This window comes from Elgaria multicarinata, chromosome 23, assembly GCF_023053635.1.
Source record: "Elgaria multicarinata webbii isolate HBS135686 ecotype San Diego chromosome 23, rElgMul1.1.pri, whole genome shotgun sequence".
Classification (NCBI taxonomy): Eukaryota; Metazoa; Chordata; class Lepidosauria; order Squamata; family Anguidae; genus Elgaria; species Elgaria multicarinata.
Genome location: NC_086193.1, coordinates 1,462,526 through 1,487,651, shown reverse-complemented (window position 1 = coordinate 1,487,651; position 25,126 = coordinate 1,462,526). Strand labels below are relative to the sequence as shown.

The window sequence follows — 25,126 nt, the reverse complement described above, 5'->3', positions numbered from 1 at the left end:
GCGCTGGCCATCACATGAGCAATTCCGCCCCCTTGGGCACAAGCGATGCTTGACCAGAGAAATTCCACTCACCTCCATGTTAGCTCATACCCAGAAAATAGCTGCAACACACGACAGAGGCAGTTGGTGGATTATAAAGTGAGCACTGAAAGAAATAAAAACTCCCCAGAGCAGTTCAGCCAGGCACTGTGAGCCCTCCAGGTGTTTCGGACGACAGGTTGCACAAACTCTGTCCATTCACATGGTACTGGGGATGATGGGGGTTGTAGTCCAACAACTGGTTGCCTGCCACTGGTCTATACGGATGGGCAACCAGGTGTTCGGCGGCCGGCCCTTCCAGGGAAAGAGAGCAGCCCAGGCAAACTTCACCTGCCGTGACTGTTCTTGCAAGGGCTTGGCTTTGCCCCTCGACGGCGGAACCAATCCACGCGCAAACCTGAGCACAGGCCGACAACTCATTCAGCAGCCAAGAGCCGCCGGGAGGCTGCAAGGGGGAGACCAACCCGCCCCATTCATCGGCCAGCAAAGATGCATCTACAAGCTGTTCCCAAGAACACCTATAAAAAATACCTTGAAACTAAGGACGGGTGTCTGAAGTTTTCATGTGTTTTTTTTCCTCTTCCCGCCAGGTCCCTTTTTCCTTTTGTGTCACGCCGTTTCGATTGACATGCCTGAGGGCAGGGACTGTCTCATTATTCATCTTTGTTGGCAGCTCAGAGAGCCTTTTCTTTGGGCAAAGAAACACTGCAGAAAAGCTCATTTCATTGCAAGCTTGGCTCAGCCTGGGGATTTGGAGGGAGAGGTCCCTCTAAGGGTCCGAAACACGTTGGGTTTTAGAATAAACTATATCTTTGGCTCCTCCTTTGCCTCTGGCTTTTTTGGCATCTCTATTGGGGTTCTTTTTTGGCCTTCGCCATCTACACCCTCTCTCTGGCGCAGAATTTTTCGAATTTGATGGGCAACGGGGAAGAAGAAATACCCTTCTTCGAAATACCACCTAGTCCTAGACTAACCTTGGTCAGAAATGGCGCAGCTGTCAACACGTCTCAACTCCGCCCTCTTGTGACCGACGCATGAAATGCACTTCGCTCAGCTTGATGGCCCATAGTGGGCAACTAATAGCCATTTTTGTGGGTGAGCTCAAAAATGGCCTGTGTCCAAGGCGTCCACTACCCCATTGCACGGTTGATTTTTACAAACTCAAGTCTTTTATTAAAAGTTTTATTTCAATTTTTTTTTAACAAAAAGGAGATATATATATAAAAAAGGACCCAAAACAATAAAAGTAAAAGAAAACTTCCCAAGCAAAGAAAAACCAAAATAAAAATAAGGGCATCGTTATTTATGGGATTAATTTTGACCAATTCCAAAGCCTGACTTTTAAACTAGGACTAATATATAAAATTCAAAACACAACAACCCTGGGCGGGGGACGGACGGACGGACAAAGGTGTGTGGTGGGGAGAGACAGGAATTTTAACACAGGGAAGATTTCAACACAACTCTTAAACTTTCTTTTGGGTGCGTCTGTGTGCCCCACCCCCCAAAAGGGACTCTTTGGCCCAAATTCTGCAGCAGCCTTCTCCAACCACATGCCCTGCACTTCAATTCCCATCATCCCCGGCTTGTCGATAGTCAGGAATGCTGGGAATTGCAATCCAAAACATCAGTTGGGGTGAGTGGAGGAAGAAACCGGTTTTACAAGAACAAGGACGTGAACCGCTTATTCGAAAGGAGTCCAAAAACAACCAAAAGAGAGTTGAAAACGTTCGATTTTTCGAAATCCAGCTTCCTTACAGCAAAGATGAGGGGGGGGGGATATCTCTCCCCCCACCCACAATTCTGCTATATTTTTACTCGTCACAAATATTCACCTGCTGTCTTGTTCTGTGCCCCCCATTCCAAGAAACCTGGTTGTCCTCCAGATATTCTGGTTTACAACTCCTATCAAGTCCGGCCGACGGTCAGCAGCGATGGGAGTGGTAGTCAAATACCCCCGTAGAGCCAGGCTACCTATACGTGACTTAAAATGATTTTACAATGTACCCCCCTCAAACTGCTAGCGCTGGTTGCATTAACAGCCCATGCCTTAAAGAAGAGGCAATGATATATATTAATCCCCCGCAGCTGATTTTTGGGGGGGAGAGAGGAGAGATTCCTTGGGCAATAGACAGCTATACTGGGACATCAGAGGTGGGTGTGAAGCCGGCGTTTGCTTCTAAACGGGTCGGGGGACGCCCCGAAACAGACCCAAAACGATACAGCAGCACCAACATCTTTCCCGTCCCCAGGAAGAACCCAATTTTGCGATAGACGGCAAGTTTCGTGGCGTTATTTCGTCAGTCGATGCAATTCCAAGGCAACCGCTTTTGACCTCCGTTTTTAAGAAAAACAGGAGTCCGCCGCACCCTTCTAAAAACGGCGGGCAACCACAGAACGGCAAGCTAGTAAAAGCAGGCAAAACGAACAATACAATATTAAGTATCGCAGAAGGAGCTGAAATGATCCGACGGGTACCGACGGGGTGGTGGGTGCGAATGAGGTCTGTTGGCCGAGATGGAAGAGGAGGAAGAACGGAAGAAGCCGAGCGGGCGCCGGCCAAAATTGCCAAGGGAATCAAGGGGCAGATTTTGGGGCCCGCCTGCAAAGGCAGCTGTGGATGCGAAGAAAAATCACACCTGGCTGTCGGAAGCAAAGAACATCCGGCTTAAAGAACTGAGAAGCGTCGAAACTGAGAAACACTCAATTTCAGCTCCTTCTACGTTATCATTCAGTTTTAAAATTCAAACCACGTTGCTGTGGGGCTCACCTTTTAGCGAGGCCACGGCCGCCGCCCCAACCCACCAAGTGGCCTGAAATTCTTCCGCGATAACTCCCCCCACTCACCCACGTCCCTGATGCACGTGTGGTAGCTGTCACGTGCCGAATTTCCCAAAGAGTTGCGCACCCTCCCATCCGAGATGGGCTTTGGGCACGCCGTTTCGCATCCGTCCTGGGAGGCGGGGGGTTGGGGCAAAAGCTTTCGCAGCCCCCCCCCCAAAAAAAAGGGAGGCAGAAGAGACCGTGTCAATACCCCCCAGCCCCCAAATCAAGGAAGATTTGAGAGGGGACGGACACAGGAAATAAACGTCAATGGTTCATCAAATTAAGAAAGGATTTGGTCACAAAATACCCCAAAAACAAGGAGGGGGGGGAACGTGGCCACACGCAAGAGGTGAGCATTTCATTTAGAGTCAGGAGGGGGGGGTCTAGGGGGGGAAAAAACGGAAGGACGTCGTCTCCTGAAACGCCCACCATATTCTACATCTTAAAAAAATATACTGTGGGTGTTGCAGCCATTACAAAGGGGTCCGAGGCGGGGTGTGGGTCTGTGGACCAGGAAGCGACGCAGGTCGGAAAGAGGGGTTTTTATCACAGTCTCACGTGGTGGTGGTGGGGAGAGAGAGAGAGACAGCGGAGGCCAGAAAAGTCACAGTCCGTAAAACAGATGGGCTGGCGAAGAGGGGAAAGAAATAGACCCGGGGGCAGGGGCACGTCAGTCGTCTTCCTCCTCCTCTTCGTCGGGGTTGTCCTCGCCTTCGTCCTCAAGGTCTCGTTTCCGCTTCTCGCCCTGCCGGAGGTCTGTGAAGAGAGGTAAAAGGGAGGGAAGGTAAGTAAGGAGGGTGGAAGTGCCTTCGCTCCCCCAAAGCCGCCACCACCAAGAGGGAGACAGAACAGCACATTTTAACTGCTCGCCAGGGGAGATCAGAAATGGCAGGCGGGCGAGCGGACAGGCCCCCCCTCCAGTCGTGTCTCTTCCAAGTTAGAACCAAGCCTGAAAAACACGGGGCGGAGGCTTGCCAAAACACGTTTACTGGGTTTGGGCTAAGGAGATCCGTTTCACCGGGTGACTTTGGGCTACGTTTCTTCTCACACTCTTCCGCTCCTTCTGCCTAACCTACCTCACAGGGACGTGGTTACGTATTGTGGGGCAACTTAGGTAAATAAACTTAGGTACACACCACCCGAAAGTCAATGAAGAGAGAGCGGCATACCAACAGGGATCAAATTCAAGCAACGGCACGGCTTAATTTTTTCCTCTTCCCTCCCTATGCAATTTTCCTTGCGTGACACGTACGTGTTGTGTTTTTGTTAAGATTGTAAGCCCGGGGGGGGGGGGGGGCAGGGCCTGTTGCGTTTAACTGATTCTTTGTCAGCTGCTCCAGGAATCTTTTTTGGCAGAGGAGCGGGAGAAAAAGAATACCTTAATTGAGTGGCAGGGCAGCGTCTAGTGATAATGCTACATTTGTACGTCATTTATGTGACCCAAAGTCCCCTGTAGTGCCATTTATATCCCACCCGGCAATCAAATATGTCAAGGGCGCTTGAAAACTTTGGGGATGGGGTTGTGGCACAACAACCCTGCAAGGTAGGCTATCCATGGCTACTAGCTCTGACAGCTATGTGCTACCTCCAGTTTCAGAGGCAGTAAGCCTATATGCACCAGTTGCTGGGGAACATGGGTAGGTGGGTGCTGTCCCGCTTGTTGGTCCCTGGTCGACAGCTGGTCGGACACTGTCTGAAATAGCGCCCTGACGCTCTCTCGCTCTCTCGGAATGAAATAAAGATTTAAAAATAAAACCATACAAATTGTTCCCACCTTCCTCATCCTCATCCTCCTCGCCTTCCTCTTCGTCCTCTTCGTCCTGGAGAGAAGAGAATCAATAGTCCGTGCTGCCATTCCAAGTCCCCCACCCGAACGCATCACAGCTTCTCCCCGTCCCGGGCAGATTTTCAGTTTGACGATAACCCCTGGCCCTACACCACTCTCACCAGACGAATGGAAATAAATGAAATACAGATTTGAAATCACCACACCCCCTAATCCGGAGCCCCGAGACGTGGTTTGAACGGGACCGTTACTTCTAGTGGTGGAGAGTTCCGCAGATCTACCATGTACAGCAGGGTACACGGAATCAGGAGGGGCGCTTTTTTTTAAAAAAAATTGAAATAACCCCAAAAGGAGACATTGGGGAGATGTTGTCGCTCCATGACAGAGCCCTGGATGTACAGTTGAGGTCCCGGATTCGATTTCTGGCCGTTCCTGGGAGGGCTGGGAGCAGCTCTCGAACCTGAAACTCCAGAGAGCCCCTTCCTGGCAGCGGACACAAGGAACAGGCAACCTAGTGCTCTCCAGATGTTTTGGACTACAGCTCCCACAAGCCTCAGCCAGGACGGCCGATGGCCAGCGATTGTGAAAGTTGCAATCTCGGACTTCTGGAAAGCCTGGTGCAAGGAAAACACGGAGCTAAACAGATTTCAGTTTAGTATAAGGAGCTCCTGTTTAAACGTAAGTTTTTCCAGGCCAGATTAACGCAACCTTTCGATTCAGAGCCATGAGGACCGGAGCCTTGGTTTGTCTTTAGAAGGCCCGAGGGAAGAGACACGTCTCCTTGGAGAGGACGCGCCGGGACGAGGAACCGGAGAAATGGGACGCTGACCTTCCCAGGCTTGGTGCTCCTCTGAGCTGGCGGAGGACAATGGGAATTGTAGTCCAAAACACACACACACACACACACACACACTGCAGGCGGAGATTGGTGTACACACACCCAAACCTAAAAGCCAAGATGGGATGTTTACGGGGCCACCTACTGACCTCATCGACTCCATCTTCATCCTCCTCCCCATCCAGGTCGTCTTCATCCTCTTCGTCATCGACAGCGTCCTCATCTAACTCTTCTTCATCTTCCTCATCCTCTTCTTCGCCTTCTAAATGGAGATGGGGTGGGAAGACGCCACAGGAGAAGTGAGTCTTTCGGCCTCCCACGGACTGGCACCTCCCCAGAACGTGGCGGACTCCCGACTCTCATTATCCCTTAGCCCTGGGCGGGGACTGGTGAGTGGTGGCCCTCTCCTGAGCTGGCAACTTGTGGTCCTCTCCCCCAGCCCTGAGAGATGTTGGGGACCAAACCTCCCATAAAAGCCACAGCCTGGGTGCTACCATCTTTGGGGTCCTTATCACCATTAGAGGCCTATTTGGTGGGGACACAGTGCAGGGCCTTCTCGGTGGCTGCTCCAAAGTTCTGAAAGTCCCTGCTGCAGTAAGCCTGTTCTGCCTCCTCTTGGCAGGCAGAGGCCTTTTTATTCAAGGCGGCTTTTGGTATGCAAGTGGCTCTGTTGGGTTGGGAGCCGTTTTACTCGCTTGTGAACCGCCCAGAGAGCTTCGGCTATTGGGCGGTATAAAAATGCAATAAATAAATAAATAAATAAAATTATTGCTGCGATTTTCAAATGTTGTCAACACAGATTTGTTTGTTTTTGTGATACTTTTACTATTTCAAGGCTGACTTTGAGGGTGAAGCCCTCTCCAGGCAGATATACGAGATAAAAACACAAAGCGCAGGGCAGATGCATTTCAAAAGATCCATAAAACACACACACACACACCTTTGCAACAAAATCCATAAAAACCAGAGATTACCAGCCAATTAAAATAATTAAAAACTAAGCTTACCAATAAAAAAAAACCTCTAAACATCTATAAAAGAAACTAAACTTATCAATAAAAGAAATAATAACCTCAAATCCATGTGGATATTCAGAGCTTTTTGGAAGACAAACCTCCAATGCAGTCTTCCTCAACCTGGGGCGCTCCAGATGTGTTGGACTACATCTCCCAGAATGCCCCACACCCCAGCTGGCTGGGGCATTCTGGGAGATGCAGTCCAACACATCTGGAGCGCCCCAGGTAGAGGAAGGCTGCTCCAATGGATTCCGGTTTTATCAATTCCATTGTATTTTGGATCCTGTTCTTTTTACTGCCATGATTTTTAATTGCGTTTTTAACACATTTGTCTCGTCGTCGTTTCAAACCATCGGAAATTATTTCCTGGCAGCCTCCGAGGGCGAAACCCTCCCAAGATATAAAAAACACACAAAACATACACAAAGCGGACGCGGTTGAAAATACCCAGAAAACACATCGCCGTGAAATCCATAAAAACAGAGATTGCCAATCAAAACAATTAAAAACTGAAGTTATCAATTAAACCCCCCCCCCAAGTGACGCCAAATTTGGAGAAGGCCAGCAAAAACAGGTGGGTTCTTAGAGCTTTATTAAAGACTTTCGAAGAAGGCAAGAGATGAGAACCCTCTGTCAGGGATGCTTTAGGGTGGATTCCTGCATTGAGCAGGGGGTTGGACTAGATGGCCTTGTAGGCCCCTTCCAACTCTGCTATTCTATGATTCTATGATTCTATGACACTTTATCTAGACACCACTTTCTTGGTGGAAAGGCAGGTACCAAATAAATCAATGATAGATTTATATCCCACTTCTTTTTCTCCAAGGATCCCAAATTGGCTTCTGTATAATCCTCCTCCTCTCTGTTTTATCCTGCCTGCAAGGTAGGTCGGAGGGCTTCAACTATTGGGTGGTATAGTGTGGCCTAGTGGCTAGAGCGTTGGACTGGGAGCCCGGAGATCCGAGTTCCCACTCAGCCATGGAAACCCATTGGGTGACTTTGGGCCAGTCACAGACTCTCAGCCCAGCCTACCTCACAGGGGCGTTGTTGTGAGGAGGACGAAATGGCAAGGAGGAGAATTATGTATGCCGCCTTGGGTTCCTTGGAGGAAAAAATAAATGAAATAAATAGATGTAATAAATAAATACATAAAATAGGTTTGGCCAAGATTCTGGGACTGGTCTAAAGTCACCCAGTGAGCATCCTGGCCGAGTCCCAGGGAGGGAACTCGAACTTGGGTCTCCCGACGACCAGCCCTACGCTCTAACCACTAGGCCACGCTGGCCTCGTTTCCAAAGGAAGATCCCCTCGCTCTCTGGCCGGCCGCATGCCTGCCCCTTACCGTCGCCGTTCTCTTCATATTCGTCGTCCAGCCCGTCCGAATCAGGGGCCTCTTTGTCGTTGGTGTCAAACCCGTCCAGGTAGGTGAGCTGCGGCAGGAGGGTGAAGATACTGTCGCGGTAGACGATCAGGGTGGTGACTTCGCAGTTGAAGAGGTCCAGGCTCCGGAGGTGGGGGAGCTTTTTCTGCAGAGAGACCAGAGGTTAGCCAGCAAAGGCCCGATCCGGAGTGGGGGGGGGGAGAGAGGAACTCGGCACCCCACCCCCAGAAGCAGGAGCATCCACACGCCGTAGTAAAGGATCAACAAAGGCCAATAGAACGACCCCCAAAGGTAGAAATCCCCTTCTAAGGTTCAGCTGCTGGCAATGAGCTACAACAAATCGTAGCTTCCATTCAGCCCTGGGGCTGGAATAGACACCCCACCTCCGTCTTACGGGAACGTGGCTGCAATAAACTTTGCCCCACCTTTCCCGCCTCTTCCGCTGTCAAGAGTTAGACTGCAAGCTCATTAGGGGCAGCGACCCTGTTCTTTCACATGTGGGCAATATAAAAATCTATTATTAGTTTTATTATTATTATTGCTTTGCCATGCTGTCTTTTCCAGATTCAGAAATTCCCTGACAACTGAGCATGTTTTAAGTCTGACTGCTTTCTGGATGTTGGTGCAGATGTATTTTGGTAGGTCCAATTTCTAAAGGTTTTCTGTGTAGTTTTTTGATGTGATGCTGGTGGGTGACGTGACTAATGGTATAATTGTGACCATATCCAGTTGCCATAGTTCTTTAACTTCCATAGCCAGTGGTATATAGCTTTCTCTCTCTTCCTCGTCTATAACATTTTTGTCATTAGGTATCGCTATGTCAATGAGGTACGTGTCTTTTCCGTTTTTGTCTGTAACTGTTATGTCTGGTCAATTGCAAGGTATTGTCTTGTCCATATGAATCGCCCTGTCCGGTATATATTTTATGGTCTGCATTTTTCAAGTTGGTTTTAGGTGAGTATATACAGCATGGTGTAGGTTGTTTGATGAGGTTGAATTTGACGAATTGTTTTTTTGCAGCTGTATTGTCTCTACCAAATTTTTACAACCTCCTGTTACATGGCCTATTCTTTCTTGGAATATTATTAATATTAATATTATTCCTGAGTGGGGAAGGTTGACCGGCTATAGATAAGGAATGGGGCCATGCAGGAAACTCAAAGCTCTGTCCCCCCGACCCCTATGCCAGTCCCAGGTTGGAGATTTCAGCATCCGTCCCCCATTCCCCACACAATCTTTGCAACAATGAGGACTAAAGACTTGACTCCAGGAACTTTAAACCAATGCTAAGGAGATCAAAGGTGAACCGGACCATAAACATCCCCTTTTGGATCTGCTCCCTCCTTGCCGAACTTGGACGGACTCACCAGGGGTTCCAACGTGTTGATGTCTTTGATTTTGTTGCCGCTGAGGTTCAAGTGCGTCAGGTTCGGGGTCTTTTCCGCAAGGACCTCCAGGCCGCCAGAGATACGATTGTCGCTCAGCTCCAGCTGGGGAGAGGAACGCACAGTGGTGTGCAGACATTGCAGAGAAATATGCAGGGATTCCCCCCAACACACACACAAATTTATTTACACAATTTATACAATGCAGGTTTTTAGTTTATACACATCACAAAACAAGGAGAGCGATCCAGACATTTTTTATTGCACATTTTGAATGCAGTAGAAACATCTTTGGGGGGAAATGTTTTCGTTTTTAATCATTCCAATGAAAAGCTGCCAAAACATTTCCCCTCCGTAGATTTAGCTTATGGGCTGCTAGCTACTGGGAGGTAACTGAGACCATCCTACCTCGTAGGGTTGTTGTTAAGGATTACTGCTGTTAAGTGAGCATGAAGTCCTTCAAAGCAAACAAAATCAAGACCCCCATAAAGTCTTTCTAGAGGAGAGCAGTTTGTCAATTTCTGAAAGGAGAGTCTCTTTTCTGCCCCCTCCGGCAACCCCCAAAGGAGTCTCCGGGACCGGCTGCTCACCTTGCGAAGTTTGCTGAGCTTTGGGAGGTTGGAGACGGAGAGGAGGTTGACGTTGATCATGCTGAGGAACTCCAGGTTTTCGAAGTCGGAGGAGAGGCCGCAGATTTTCCCGTCGTCCGAGCGACAGTTATCCAACACCAGCTCCTTCACCTGGAAAGATGGATGGGGTTACGCCCGCCCGAGCTGCCCGAATCGGATCCCAGCCGAGCTGCCCGAATCGGATCCCAGCCGAGCTGCCCGAATCGGATCCCAGCCGAGCTGCCCGAATCGGATCCCCTGACCTCCCACCACCGTCCGTCCGTCCCCAGGTTTATGTGCAGTTCCCCCCTGCCCAACAAGTTGGGAAATGTCTCTCCTAAAACTCCGTTACGGGAAAGAACAGCCTGAAGCTAAAACATACGCTTGGATATTTGGTGTTTCAGCTCCTCCCCTTTTGCCTGGGGTCCCATCCGTGATGGGAAGGGGGCCACCACAGAGCCGACGATGGAGGCATGATTGCAGGCAGAGACAACACACACACACACTGCAAAAAAACAACAACAGCCCAATAATACACCCAAGAACTAGCAATGCCTCACTTGACAAACAATACAGTGGGCTGAAAAGGAAAAAGGACTCACATACCTGAGGGAATTTATGAAGCGAATAGTTGACTTGCCAAAAGTCCCCCACCCACCCAATTCTAGCTTGTTGGCAAAAAGTGGGTCCAACTGGCCCCGAAGATGGAATTTGGAGCTGAAATCTTTTAAAACGTGCACTTTAAATCCTCTCTGCTCCTGGACCAGAAAATCAGTACCGGGGCTGCTTTTTTTTAACGCCCCGCCCCGAAATATATACGTTTTGTGAAGTGAAGCCGGGCTTGAGCAACGCTGGCCAGAAGGCCTGAGTTCAAATCACACCTTACAAGATTGCTGTAACGAGAACAGGAGCGGTTGAATGACGATGCCAAAATTGCTTTCGGATGTCCGGAACGATATGTGCCGGGGCAGGGTGTGTGTGTGTGTCAGCAACCGGAGTCCCTGCCCCAAGCCTGCCTTCTCCCCACACACTCCGGTCACTGCGCAGCTCGGCGATCTGGCACCGGTCTTTAAATCACGACCCACGAGGACTGGAAGCTTGCATTGGTTTTGAGTGGAAGGCGCCCAGCTTGACGGCAGGGACCGCTCTGCCCCGAAGGGGACACCCCGTGAATCGAGCTGAAAGCAGGACTCCATGTTTTCCAACAGGGCCCCATCCGCCTGAGGCCTTCCGCGAGCTACAGAACAGTCTCTAAACCATCCTTCCTCAACCTGGGGCGCTCCAGATGTGTTGGACTACAACTCCCAGAATGCCCCAGCCCACGAAGGAGAGACAGAGAGGCGCACACAGAGTCAATAAGTCGGTGCCGAGCGAGACACGCTCACGGTCTGATGCCGCAAAAGACAACCTTCCTCCATCGCTACTTAAACCAGCTATTTATTCGGAACCATGAGGACTAAAGCCTTAGCTTTTTTCAATTCCCAGCAGCCCCAGGGAGGGAGCTGCTGACAGCCAGGGCGGGCCAGCCTCCTTCCACCTTGCACCCTTTGGATGCCTTGACTACAACTCCCGGGTCCTTTGCCAGCTTGGGGATGATAGGACTTATTGTCCAACGCCCCTGGCCTGGTTGGGCAAAGGCTGCTTCAAAACATAGCCCGGCTGCAATCACATGTGAAGCAACCGTACCGCAATTCACCCCCTTCTCTCATTCCCCCCTCCTTCCCGGTCGTTTTAGATTGTATGCACCTAGGAGGCAGAGACCTGTCCACACTGCCTATGCAGGGCCAGAAGGGTTATGAGATTTATTTTATAGAGAGAGAACCCCACCCACTACCCCTGGGAGATCCATCCTGATGCAAAAGACATCTTAGAACAGGAACTTGTTCGGGGCAGAGAAACACTGTTTTATTTCTGGCCCTCTGGGGACGAAAACACACAGACACACACACACATGTACTAAGCGCCACTGTGCTGAACGTTTGGCTCCATCCTTCTGGTCCGACAGGTAGGACCAGAGCCTCAAACAGGCATGCAAAAAGTTCCCACCGGAGCTGCCTGCAAAGGAGCTGGTGTGGAGGGAGTTACGTCCACATTGCAAGACGAAAACCGGATTTTCACTTCCCCCAGCGTCCTTCAAAAAAACTACAACACCCAGAGTTCCTTGCTGCGGAAGCCACGCTAGCTTACCCGTCCCGTCGGGAGGCCTGCCCGGCGTGGTGCTCGAACTGGGGGGGGGGGGGGCGGCAGCCACATTCAGACAAGTTAAAAGCCTCCTTTGCACCCACGCCCAGAGCCGCGAGGAAAACACAAGACAGAAATGCCCATAGAATTTGACACCAAGTGGGGGACTCAGAGGCCTGGCTTGACCGAGGGAACTCTGGCCTTGTGCTGTGGAGCGTCCGCACGTGACGATGGGGGGGACACATGTTTCTCGCCTAGGACCACACAAGCAAAACACGGCTGGATGGATGCGAAGGAACCCATTTCAACTCCAAAGCACACATGGCCTCCGCCTGGACCCAGTGCTTTGCGACCCACCAAACACACCTCTGCCCGCCCTAACAGGTCATACGGGGCAGTTTTGCACTCTCCCCCCAGATATATGTACACTCGCCCTACTGACCGCAGTGAACTGACACACTCACACAAGGATCAGGCCTCTCTTTTGGGTGGGTGGGGAAAAAATTACCTCTAGGAGGTGTCCGTCCCCCCCCAGCATGCCTTCTAACTGGGGCATTTTTACATAGTCACACCTCCCTCCCTAAATCAGCACACACACACACACACACACACACAGAGCCAGGATCATGGCCATTTCTTACAATGGCCCATGCTTCTACAGTGTGAACTCCAAGTAAGAGTAAGAGTATGTGTTTGTGTGTGTGTGTGTGTGTGAGAGAGAGAGCCCCGTGAAAGAGTCAAAGAGTAATAATTTTGAGTGTCCGTGTGTCTCTGTATGTGAGTGTGTGTGTCCGCTTGTGGGTCAGAAAGAGAGAAATTGAGTGCTGGAGAGAGAGAGTCCTTGCGTGAATGTGCCCACGTGTGTGAGTATGTGAAGTAAGTGTGTGTGTGTGTGTGTGTGTGTGTGTGTGTGTGTGTGTGAGAGAGTGAGAGAGAGAGAGAGAGAGAGAGAGAGAGAGAGAGAGAGAGAGAGAGAGAGAGAGAGAGACCCCCTCCCTCTAGGCTTCCCCGGCCCAAGCCACGCTCCCCCCCTGCTGTTCAGACCATCTTGGATGACCTTTCTTTTTTCCTGGTCTTAAAAAGGAACAACAAGAAGAATAAAAGAGTCCCCCTCGCCACAGCTGGGGCCTCTCTCCTTCCCCCCCCCCCTCTTCCCGGCAAGCTGCCCCCAGCCTCCATTCGTCCTCCCCTTCCACTCACCCCCGAGAAACCTACACGTGGACGCAGCGCTGCGAGCTGGAATCATCTCCACATATATATTGGGGGGGGGGGGCGTTAAACAGTAGCTGCTTTTTCGCCGGGCCGAGTCCTCAAAAGCGCCTTTCTTGACGCTCTCAAAAGCCCCACTGTGCTTTTCCCTCGCTCCCCCCTCCCCCGGGGTGATAAAGTTGGGTGGGGAAGGGGGGGGAATCCACTCGCTGAACGCTGCCTCCGCCCCCCCACCCCACGAAGGCGAAGAGCTCGCCCGCTTGCAGTTTTGGAGAAGAAACCGGTGTCCTATTTCCACGTGCGCAGAGCGTTAAATAATGGAGCGGGGGGGGGGGGAAATAAAGAGAGAGAATCGCTAATTTTTTTGGGGGGGAGGCGCCATTCGGAAGGGGAAGCGCCCTTGGCCAGTTTTAATTGGGGGGAGGCCGCCGCCATTCTCTCGCCCGCCCCCCCCCCCCGCGGTTCCAACGACTGCGTAAAAAGCCATGTGCGCCTTAGTTACGCATCACTTCACGGAGCCGAGATGGGCCCCGCGGAGGTGGGCACAACTCTGCCACTTTCTCTGGGGGGGGGAGTTTATCTGCAGGGCCCATGGTCTGTTTTCCTCGTCCGTTTAGGGAGGGGGGGACGGTACGGGGCGCTACTTTGCCGGCTTTTATATTCAAACGTTTTCTCCCATAGCCCTCGGGGGGGGGGGAGATACAAAATGAAAAAATGGGGGGGAGAGAGAGAGCCACCCACGGAACTCTGCCCCACCCCGGCTCTCCCTCCCCTCCCGAGAAAGAGACGACCCCTCCCCCCCCAAAAAAACAATAATAAAAGAGGATGGGCGTGGGAAGCAGCAATCGAGGCCTGCCTCGGAACCCCCTAAAAAGCTGGCATTAAAAGCGCAGGGAAAAGGTCGTACTTCTCCCGATGCTCGGATCCACGTCGAGGATTTTTTTGGAGGGGGGGCAGAACAGGACCCCCACACGCATCCGTATTCCCATCCCTGTGGGTGATTTTTCTTTTTTTAAATGGGGAATCGGCGGAAACTCTATCCAAAACTCGGGGTGTTTCCACCCCGCTAGCCGGTGCGTAAAAACGCACTTTGGGAAGGCAGAGGCGAAGGGACGCGCAAAAGAGGGGGGGTCTTCCAACGCGTAGGAGAAACTTCAGAAGCTTGGAAAGAAGAGGGGCGACCCCCCCCACACACACCCTAGTTCTCGGGGGAGTGGGGTGGAAAAGCCCCCGAGGTTGGCGGAGAGAGCAGGGCGCGGGGTGCCCAAACCTCTCCAAAAAAGGTCGTTGCGCTCGGGCTCCCCAAAGCGCGTCTCCAACATGTCGGCCGGGCACACGTGTGGGTAGAAAAGGGGCAGCGCGGGGAAGGCGACTCAGGCCGGGGCCTGGCAGGGCGGTGCTCACCTCGCCGGGCTTCTTGTTCCGGAGCTCCAGCGTGAGCCGCTTCTTCATCTCCATGGCGAACCGGCGGCGGCGGCGGCGGCGGCGACCTCTCCAAACGGGGCTCGCGTTTGCAGGCAGAGCGAGCGAGCGAGTCTCCCCCGGCCCTGGCGAAGCAAGCGAAGCGCGCCCGGCCCTCTCCTCGCCGCCGCTTATATAGCACCGAGGCGCCAAAGGCAACAAAAGGGAAGGCTGGCGAGACGCGGAGAAAGCGCAAGGCGAAGGGGGCCGGACGCAGCGGCCTCTCGCGGCCGAGATCCGCCGCTGCGCCGCGCCCGCCTCAGCGGCACCCGCCGAACAGCGACCCCTGGGGGCCCAATGTCCTTGCCAGTTTTATCACGGGTTGGGGGCTTTCTTGGGCGGGGGGGGGTGTTTCTGGATTAATTCCCCCCCTTCCCAATATCCTCAAAGTGTCCAGCGATTTTTTTTTATTACAAAAACTGTTTTAATTGTTTTCGATTGCGTTTTAAAGCTACGTGTACTTTTATTTATTTATACGTGATATAAATATAATGAACTCCTTGATCTGCACGACTGCTTTAAAGCGCTTTATAACAGTTTTGACAGCTGTTGGGACCCAGGAGACACTCCGTATACAGTGGTCAAAACTGTTATAAAGCGCTTTAAAGCAGTAGTGTAGATCCAGAGAACTTGTTTTGTTTATGACATGGACAGCCCGCCTTCCTTTGTCCTCCAAGGAACCAATGATTCGCTTTTCCATTCTATCCTAACAACAACCCTGCGAGGTAGGTTTTTTTGTATTATTATTATTATTATTATTATTATTATTATTATTATTATTATCATCATCATTTGTATACCACCCCATAGCCAAGGCTCTCTGGGTGGTTCACATAGGATAAAAACAATTAAAAACAATATTTAAAAATTTAAAATCACAAAAACATACAATTTAAAACCGCAAAAACATACGAAAACAAACCCAGGCTAATTACATATTGCTAAATGCCTGAGAGAAGACACCGAGGTTAGGCAGAGAGTCAGAAAGTCAGCTTTATGGTAGAGTGAGGACTCGAACTCAGGTCTCCCCAGTCCCTGTCCAATGCTCTAACCACTACACGTAAGCCTATGCGGCAGGGTCTTGCTATTTACTGTGTTATCTGTACAGCACCATGTACATTGATGGTGCTATATAAATAAATAATAATAATAATAATACACCACACTGCCTCTTGTATTATTGATTGTTATTTTGACGCTGCATTGATTTTATATGCTCTTTTAATTAATTTTATGTATCTGATTTATACTGTATTGTACTAATGTTGTTCCCTGCCTCGATCCAAAGGGAGAGATGGGTAAGAAATCATTTATTTATTTATTTATTTATTGTTAACATTTATATGCCGCCTTACCTACTAAAAAAGCCGTCAAGGCAACATGCAACCATTTAAACGCTAAACACAAAAATGTTAAAGCCGGTAAAAGCATTCAAAAACACCACATTTTAAAAGGAGGAACTGAACTGAAAATATGTGTTTTTCTGTGTGTACTATTTAAATACCGCCCAGAAAATAAAATAAAATTTTATTCTAGTGTGCATTTATACAGTTTTATTTTTGCTTTCGGTGTGGTGCTTTTTGTAACCATGTTTTATGATGCTGTTTTGGAATCTGCTTTATTGTTGTTTTTCTTAGGTAGGGTGACCCTATGAAAAGGAGGACAGGGCTCCTGTATCTTTAGCAGTTTGTATTGAAAAGGGAATTTCAGCAGGTGTCATTTGTATATATGGAGAACCTGGGGAAATTCCCTCTTCATCGTAACAGTTAAAGGTGCAGGAGCTATACTAGAGTGACCAGATTTAAAAGAGGGCAGGGCACCTGCAGCTTTAACTGGTGTGATGAAGAGGGAATTTCACCTGGTGCTGCATGCATACAAATACCACCTGCTGAAATCCCCTTTTCTATGCATCTGTTAAAGATAAAGGAGCCCGGTCCTCCTTTTCATATGGTCACCCTAATTTATTTATATATTTGCAGAGTTCTAGCCCTTCTTTTTACAAAGTTTCAAGGGGGCTTTGCCTTTTATTTATTTTTAAAAAACAAGGACAGTTGGTTGGATCCAAAGTTAGTCATATTAACTAGGGTGACCCTATGAAAAAGAGGACAGGGCTCCTGTATCTTTAACGGTTGTATTGAAAAGGAAATTTCAGCAGGTGTCATTTGTATATATCGAGAACCTGGTGAAATTCCCTCTTCATCACAACAGTTAAAGCTGCAGGAGCTATACTAGAGGGACCAGATTTAAATGAGGGCAGGGCTCCTGCAGCTTTAACTGTTGTGTTGAAGAGGGAATTCCAGCAGGTTCTCCATATGGACAAATGACACTTGCTGAATTTCCCTTTTCAATACAACTGTTAAAGCAGCCTTCCTCAAACCTGGGGCGCTCCAGATATGTTGGACTGCATCTCCCAGAATGCCCCAGCTGGCTGGAGCATTCTGGGAGTTGTAGTCCAACACATGGAGCGCCCCAGGTTGAGGAAGGCTGTGTTAAAGGTACAGGAGCCCTGTCCTCCTTTTCATAGGGTCACCCTAGCACTGATGGCAAAGCAAATGCAGCCTTAAAAGGCAATAAGAAATGATGAAAACGCCGTTTTAAAAGAAACAACCCACTGGACATCTCGAGGATATTTGGAGGGAAAGATTAGTCAAGAAATGTGAAAGATTCCCCAACATAAAAAAAAAACAAACCGTGATAAAACTCGCAAATCTAATCGGCCAGGCAGGCACAGCGTAGCGGCAGATCAAGAGCTTGCTGCTTCTGGCTTGGCTCTGCATTTAGTAACCTCCACTGTTCGCTTTTGTCGTCTTTGGCGCTTTGATGCTGGAGAAGCGGCAGTGAGGACGTGTTTGACTTGCGCACTGGTATTTCCCCCTTTAAAAAAGTCAAATAAAAATCAGATTGCGTTTCTAGTCCTCATGGTTTTGGATACAAAGATGATCTCGTAAGCCTGGGGGTTTATTGTCGGTTGTTTTGAAAGAGAAGTGCTTGTTCAGCCTCCCTCAACCTGGGGCGCTCCAGATGTGTTGGACTACAACTCCCAGAATGCCCCAGCCAGATGCAGTCCAACACATCTGGAGCTCCCCAGGTTGAGGAATCTGCTAGTTGCATGCTTATGAACTGAAGTAAAAAACACACACACACGTGGTCATATAAACTCTTCCAATAACCCACAAATTAATAGATTGTAGGCATTTTTGTCTGCCTAAAGGGGCATAGGAATGCACCCATAGTTGTTTCATTAGGTTGGGGTGTTTTTAATGGAAATGGTTTTTAGCTATTTGATATCTTGTCTGTTCTAATAATTTTGCTGTGCCTTGAGTCTTTTTAAGGAGAAAGACGACCAAGAAATCTTCGTCTTCGTCTTCTTCACCTTCATCATCATCATCTTATGAATGGCTTAGGAAAGGCGAGCCATTTCCCGAAACAGAAGGATTCCTAATAGCTCTACAGGGTCAAGTTGAGCAGGGGGTTGGACTCGATGGCCTTGTAGGTCCCTTCCAACTCTGCTATTCTATGATTCTATAAGTCATAGCAACCAACAATGACCAAATATACTCATGAAAGATAACATTGTAACAACATATGTAGGAAATGTCATCAATTCCAAGAAACAATAGACCATGTAACAGGAGGATGTAAAATTCTGGCAAGAACACAACTGCAAAAATAATTTACCAACAACTGGCCATCAAATCCAAACAGCCTACACCATACTATACATACTCACCCGAAACAATATTGGAAAATGAAGATCATAACAAAACAATAAATATGGACAAGGCAATGCCTTGCAATTGACCAGATATAACAGTTATAGGCAAAAAAGAAAAACACACGTACCTCATTGACATAGCAATATCTAATGACAAAAATGTTTTAGAAAAGGAAGTGGAAGAGAGAGAGAAATATACACCACTGGCTATGGAAGTTATAGAATTATGGCAACAGGAAAAGGTGGCAATTATTCCGTTAGTCACATCACAACAATTTAATTTTTTTTTTTACATAAAACCTTCAGAAACTGAAGGTGCCAAAATATATCCGCACCAACATCCAGAAAGCAGTCAGATTCAAAACATGTTCAATAGTCAGGAAGTTTCTGAGTCAGTAAAAGGCAGCAAGACTTGGCAAAGCCCGTCTAGAAAAACCGCCCCGAGCGAGAAAAAAACAGATCGTCATCATCATCTGGAGGGCGCCAGGTTGGAGAAGAGTTCTTTGCTCTAACTAAGCCAATGCGAGTGAAATAGTTGCCGTTCCTTCTCCTTGTGGCATTTTGTAGAACTTTTTCGCCGCCTGCTCTCACGGCAGCAGTCATGTTGCTAAGGCACGAACAGGGAAAACGCACATCTTTTCCTAGGACAGCAGGGAGCGCCACCAGCAAAGGGATGGAGCATGTGCATTAGTCACACCATGTAACGTAGCACTGCTGTGTTTGGGGTTGATCTCTTCCGTTCACTCTGTGGCATAGGGTCCCCAGACCTTTGCCCGAAGGTTCTGCCATAACGGTGCCACTGAGTATTGGCGTTTTTTATGCTCTCTTTCGGGCCTGGGTGGATGTCATTTCTACAAAAAGACGTCCCCACATAGAGCATCGATTTGCCCTAAGATCCCCCCCACACACACACACGTTTTCGATTTAAAAGCAAGCTTTAAAATGTGCGAGATGTCTGCCTCCATTGACTCATTTATTCCTAACACTTCCGTGCCATTTAATAGAAGGTGATCTCTATGCGGTTTGGCGAAAGATTAATTTATCCCAGAGTGCAGGAGACGGAATAACGGGCTCAAGTTAAAGGAAGCCAGATTCCGGCTGGACATCAGGAAAATCTTCCTGACTGTTAGAGCAGTACGACAATGGAACCAGTTTCCTAGGGAGGTTGTGGGCTCTCCCACACTAGAAAGGTGGGTGAAAAGTCACTACAGCTGAGTTCCCACGGCTGGCCTACATAGTTCGATCACAACATTGGTGAGGTCAGGTTTTGAACCCGTCGCATTTAGGGCGCAGCGGCCGATTCCGAACAGGGGCCAGCCCTGGAGAGAAGGGGAGACAACGTGACGGCACATGGTGAAACAGGACACGCTGGTTGGCGTTTGTGCCAGCCTCTGAGGCCATCTCTTCTGCGGTGGACAGCTCCATGAAAATGTAAAAGAAGGCAAACTCCATGTGAGGCATGATAAGAAAAGGAATTGAGAACAAAACGGCCAGTATCGTACTGCCCTTATACAAATCTATGGTGCGACCACACTTGGAATACTGCGTACAGTTCTGACCACACCGGGGGGAAAAAGATATTATAGAGCTGGAAAAATGCAGAAAAGAGCAACTCAAATGATGAAGGGGCTGGAGCGTCTCCCCTAGGAGGGAAGGTGACATCAACTGGGATTGCTCAGCTTGGAAAAAAGGAGGCTGAGGGGAGACATGACGGAGGTGGACAAAATGATGCCTGCTGTGGAGAATGCAGCCAGGGAGACATTTTTCTCCCTTTCTTAAAAATGCTAGAACCCGGGCTCATCCTATGAAGCTTGGGAGATTCAGGACAAATAAAAGGAAGGACTTCTTCTTCACACAGCGCAGAGTTAAATTACGGAACTCACTACTACAGGATGTAGAGATGGCTGCCAATTTGGATGGCTTTAAAAGGGGGTCAGATAAATTCCTGGTGGAGAAGGAGACCCATGACTACTAGCCCTGATGTTTGTATGCTACCTCCAGTATCAGAGGCAGTAAGCCTACGTGCCCCAATTGCTGGGGAGCATGGGTGGGAGGGTGCTGTTGCACCATGTCCTGCTTTGTTCGTCACTGGCCGATGGCTGTTTGGCCACGGTGCACAGAGTGCTGCTGGACTAGATGGTCCCTGGGTCTGATCCACCATCAGGGCTGTTCTGATGTTCTTAGGGATGTCGAAACGAGATCCCAGGAGCCGAGGCAAACGGAGTAACTCTCGGGGAAAGAGGAGACGGGAGAGAAAGCCAAGTCACAATGAAAGAGATAACCGGTTCAGCCAGTGCCGAAACGTGTTTTGTGCATGTGGAGTCGCCCGGCCCTCACCTGGCGTGGCTAACTGGCTTTTGCATCCCATGTGGATTTATTTAAGAGCTTCAGAGCAACCGGTTTGTAGAGGAGGTAGAGGTTAACTGGGTAGCGGCTGGCCCTGACCGGGTCCCGTTCATTGCCGGCTTCCCCTGCGGCCTCACGGGAGACTGGACCTTTCTGAGCAAAGGCGGCAGGTCGCAGAGAAGACCACAGGAGTGCCAGAGGACGGGATCCACCGGATCCACTCTTTAGACAACTGGAGTCTTGTCACTGCAGAAGGCAAAATGGGCAGGTAGGAAAAGAACCGGGAGAAAGAGGCTTACGGGCGGGGACTTTGTAAAATGGTCAACACTCTGCGCATGTTCCGTGGCACTCTTTGTATGCTCAGGGGGCCGGCACGAAAACAGAGCCAGAGACTCAAAAAAAAAGCTACTGTAGTTCACAAAGCGATGCCCCTTCACCGGAAATATTTCGAGGGTGGGCTGCACTTTCTTGACAGGGGCGTCTATATAAGAACATCAGAAGAGCCCTGATGCTGGATCAGACCGAGGGTCCATCTAGTCCAGAACTCTGTTCACACAGCGGCCAACCATCCGTCGGCCAGGGACCAACAAGGCAGGACATGGTGCGACAGCACCCTCCCGCCCATGTTCCCCGGCAACGGGTGCACACAGGCTTAAACATCTGCAGTGTGAACTTTGCTCTGTTTGTTCTTCTTGATTCCTCTTTTAGAAGCTGCCAGGCTTTTAGTATTGTTGTCATATAATAATAATAATAATAATAATAATAATAATAATAATAATAATAATAATAATTCTTGGCCGTGGCACCCCGGCTGTGGAATGAGCTCCCTAAAGAGGTTCGCTTGGCACCTACACTATATTCTTCCAGATGCCAGGTGAAGACCTTTTTATTCTCTCAGCATTTTAGCCATCTAGCAACTTCATTTTAAATTTGCTGTTTTCAATTTTTATTTTAAACCTGCATTCATTTATGCATTGCTGCGCGGTTTTATCCTGGTTGTGTTTTTATATTGCATTTTACACTCTGCTTTTATTAGGGCGACCCTATGAAAAGGAGGACAGGGCTCCTGTATCTTTAACAGTTTTATTGAAAAGGGAAATTCAGCGGTGTCATTTGTATATATGGGGAACCTGGTGAAATTCCCTCTTCATCACACCAGTTAAAGCTGCCCTCTTTTAAACCTGGTCACTCTAGTATAGCTCCTGCAGCTTTAACTGTTGTGATGAAGAAGGAATTTCACCAGGTTCTCCATATATAAAAATGACACCTGCTGAAATTCCCTTTTCTATGCAACTGTTAAAGATGCAGGAGCCCTGCCCTCTTTTAAACCTGGTCGCTCTAGTATAGCTCCTGCAGCTTTAACCGTTGTGATGAAGAAGGAATTTCACCAGGTTCTCCATCTATACAAATGACACCTGCTGAAATTCCCTTTTCTATGCAACTGTTAAAGATGCAGGAGCCCTGTCCTCCTTTTCATGGGGTCACCCTACTTTTATATTGTTCGTTTTATGTTTTGAATGGCTTTCATGGTTTTAAATTGTGTGAACCGCCCAGAGAGCTTTGGCTATTGAGCAGTGTAAAAATGCAATACATAAATAAATAAATAGTCACCTGCATCACATTAAAAAAAAAAAAACTATACAGAAAACCTTCAGAAACTGGGCCTACCAAAATCCATCCTCACCGACATCCAGAAAGCGGTCAGACTTAAAAAATACTCAATAGTCAGGAAATTCCTGAATCTGTGAAAGACAGCATGACCTGGCAATGCCTGTCCTGTCCGTCCAGAAAAACCACCCCGAAGGAGAAAAGAGAAGACGATGATAATAATAAAAACAGCACAAGCATTAATCACTTTTATTATTTATATTGTTAATTCATCATTGTTGATGTTGATGGTGTGTGATGCTTCACACAGCGTGCAAGAGAGCTAGTCTTTCCCCAGATTCTCTTACAATGCGTCTCTGTTCTCAAGGGAAAACCCAAGGCAAGGAAGCCGGAGTTGTGTCTACAGAATTGCATACTTTCCCCCTGTCTCCGCTCCTACGGGCTTCCACGCCCCGCCTCTTCCTTCACGGTTCCTCTCTTCGATTTATTTTTTTGCAAGTGGAGACCTTGTCCGAGTTCTCAGTAATGCAGCGGATTTATACATACATGGATTTGTATCTATCCATAGCAACGAATACATGTGAAAATGCATACAACTTTCTATTTTATTATTTATTTATTTATTTATTGCACTTATATACCGCCCCCATAGCCAGCGGTTTACAGAAATTCTAAAATTGAGATAAAAACAAGTATACAAAATTTTAAATTTTAAAACGCAGAACATACACACATAAAGCATTAAAAACCATTTTAAAAAACTAAACAGCTGGGTGATTAAGATGTGCCGCCATATGCCTGGGCAAAGAGGAAAGTCTTAACCTGGCGCCGGAAAGATAGCAGCGTTGGCACCAGGCGAGCCTCGTCAGGGAGATCATTCCAAAGTCTGGGGGCCACCACCAAAAAGGCCCTGTCCCTCGTTGCTACACTCCGAGCCTCTCTCGGAGTAGGCACCCGGAGGAGGACCTTAGACGTTGAACGTAGCGACCGGGTATATTCACGTCGGGAGAGGCGTTCCGTTAGGTATTGTAGTCCCAAGCCGTGGAAGGCTTTATAGGTCAAAACCAGCGCCTTGAATTTCTAGCGATTATGCTTCAACAAAAGCGCACCAAATATTCAAATAAGTATTCATTTGAAGCTGGCATCTATACGCCCCTGTTTAAATATTGAAAGTGTTGTAAGGTTCTCAATCCATTTCATTAGAGGGATTTTTTAAAACTTTTTTTATTGCATTTATAGCTCACCTTTTTTCCTCCAAGGAACCCAAGGCGGTGTACATAATCCTCCTCCTTTCTGTTTTAGCCTCACAACAACAGCCCTGTGAGGTAGGTTGGGCTGAGAGTCTGTGACTGGCCCAAAGTGGGTTTCCATGGCTGAGTGGGGACTCGAACCTGGATCTCCCAACAACCAGCCCAACACTGTAGCCACTCCATTATCCTTTCGGTGTTGTAGTATCAGTCCTTTAATGGCACAGAAAGTCCATTTACACATTCCCAAGAAGCAGGTGATTATTTGAAATGAGCCTGTGCATGAGTGGATATTAAAGACTGTTCCAGCACAAAATTGATCTGTGTAATGATCTCCTCCCCAAAATTGAAGCATTATCGTATTGCACTGCCAAATTAAACCACCCTTTATTAAAGAGATATAACACGATGTGGACATAGACATGAAGCAAAAGCCTTGGCTAAGATCCGCAGGCATGCCAGGGAGATTCCAAAGCGGTGACCCACAGATTAAGCATGTTGGGTGGTTAGCCAGAGCTCTTTCACGGCTCCAAACCGCCAGGGACTCCTGTTGCAAAGCATGCCAATATGGACAAACAAATACGTAACCAGCAGGACATGGTGCAACGGCATCCTCCCACCCATGTTCCCCGGCAACTGGTGTGTATCGGCTTACATCTGGAACGCTGAAATAGTTCTGCTGAACAAGATAGAGTTGAATTCCAGTGTCAGGGCATTCAGAACAGATTAGATCTAAGAACTCTTGTCCCTCGCGTTAAACTTTTATAATGCATGCTACATTCTGTTTTATGGATTTAATTGGTGGCAGCTGTAGTCAACAGCTTTGGCTATTGGGCGTTAAAAGAAATGTAATGAATCAACAAACGAAATTTTAAAAAATCGTAAGTAGAGGAGGAAGGTGGTTCAAATCCTCTTCACATCCCTCTGGAAAGTTTTGTGCCTGCTGCCGGGTGCAGAAGGGCAAAGGAAAGGCACTCTGCACGCCCTCAGAGACATTCTTTTCTCTCCAAACCATTCCCATCCTTAGTTAGGATGCCCTTGATGTGACTTCCCCAATAATGGGCATTCTTTTTACACGCAGAATATTGACTATCAGCGAGCCCATAACCAGCCCCGGATTATTTTGCATGTTGATTTTTTTTAAAAAAATGTTTTATTATTTTATTTATTTCATTTATTACATTTTTATACCGCCCAATAGCCAAAGCTCTCTGGGCGGTTCACAAAAATTAAAACCATTAAGAACATCATAAAACATCCAACAATCTAAAAACCCAAATACAAAATACAATATAAAAAGCACAACCAGGATAAAACCATACAGCAGAAATTGATATAGGATTAAAATACAGAATTAAAACAGCAAAGTTTAAATTTAGGTGTTAAAATACTGAGAAAATAGAAAGGTCTTCAGCTGGCGACGAAAAGAATACAGTGTAGGTGCCAGGCGGACCTCTCTGGGGAGCTTGTTCCACAGCCG

General features: G+C 48.3%; 1 protein-coding gene across 1 annotated transcript; it reads right to left on the bottom strand.

Annotated features, from left to right (window-relative positions):
• Positions 1–1,205: 1,205 nt before the first annotated feature.
• Positions 1,206–14,833, bottom strand: LOC134412992 (acidic leucine-rich nuclear phosphoprotein 32 family member B-like). Its single transcript, XM_063147008.1, has 7 exons — positions 14,674–14,833; positions 9,862–10,011; positions 9,254–9,376; positions 7,848–8,031; positions 5,639–5,751; positions 4,640–4,685; positions 1,206–3,621 (listed from the first exon to the last, which is right to left on the bottom strand). The coding sequence occupies exons 1-7, from the start codon at positions 14,725–14,727 to the stop codon at positions 3,536–3,538; spliced, it is 756 nt and encodes a 251-aa protein (XP_063003078.1). The 5' UTR covers positions 14,728–14,833; the 3' UTR covers positions 1,206–3,535.
• Positions 14,834–25,126: the final 10,293 nt, after the last annotated feature.

Excerpts from the sequence above, each read along its gene's own strand:
- LOC134412992 (XM_063147008.1), bottom strand. The coding sequence starts at position 14,727 with ATGGAGATGAAGAAGCGGCTCACGCTGGAGCTCCGGAACAAGAAGCCC. Across the intron at positions 8,032-9,253 it reads TCAACACGTTGGAACCCCTG|AAAAAGCTCCCCCACCTCCG; the intron begins GTGAGTCCGTCC and ends GTCTCTCTGCAG. Across the intron at positions 5,752-7,847 it reads ATATGAAGAGAACGGCGACG|AAGGCGAAGAAGAGGATGAG; the intron begins GTAAGGGGCAGG and ends ATCTCCATTTAG.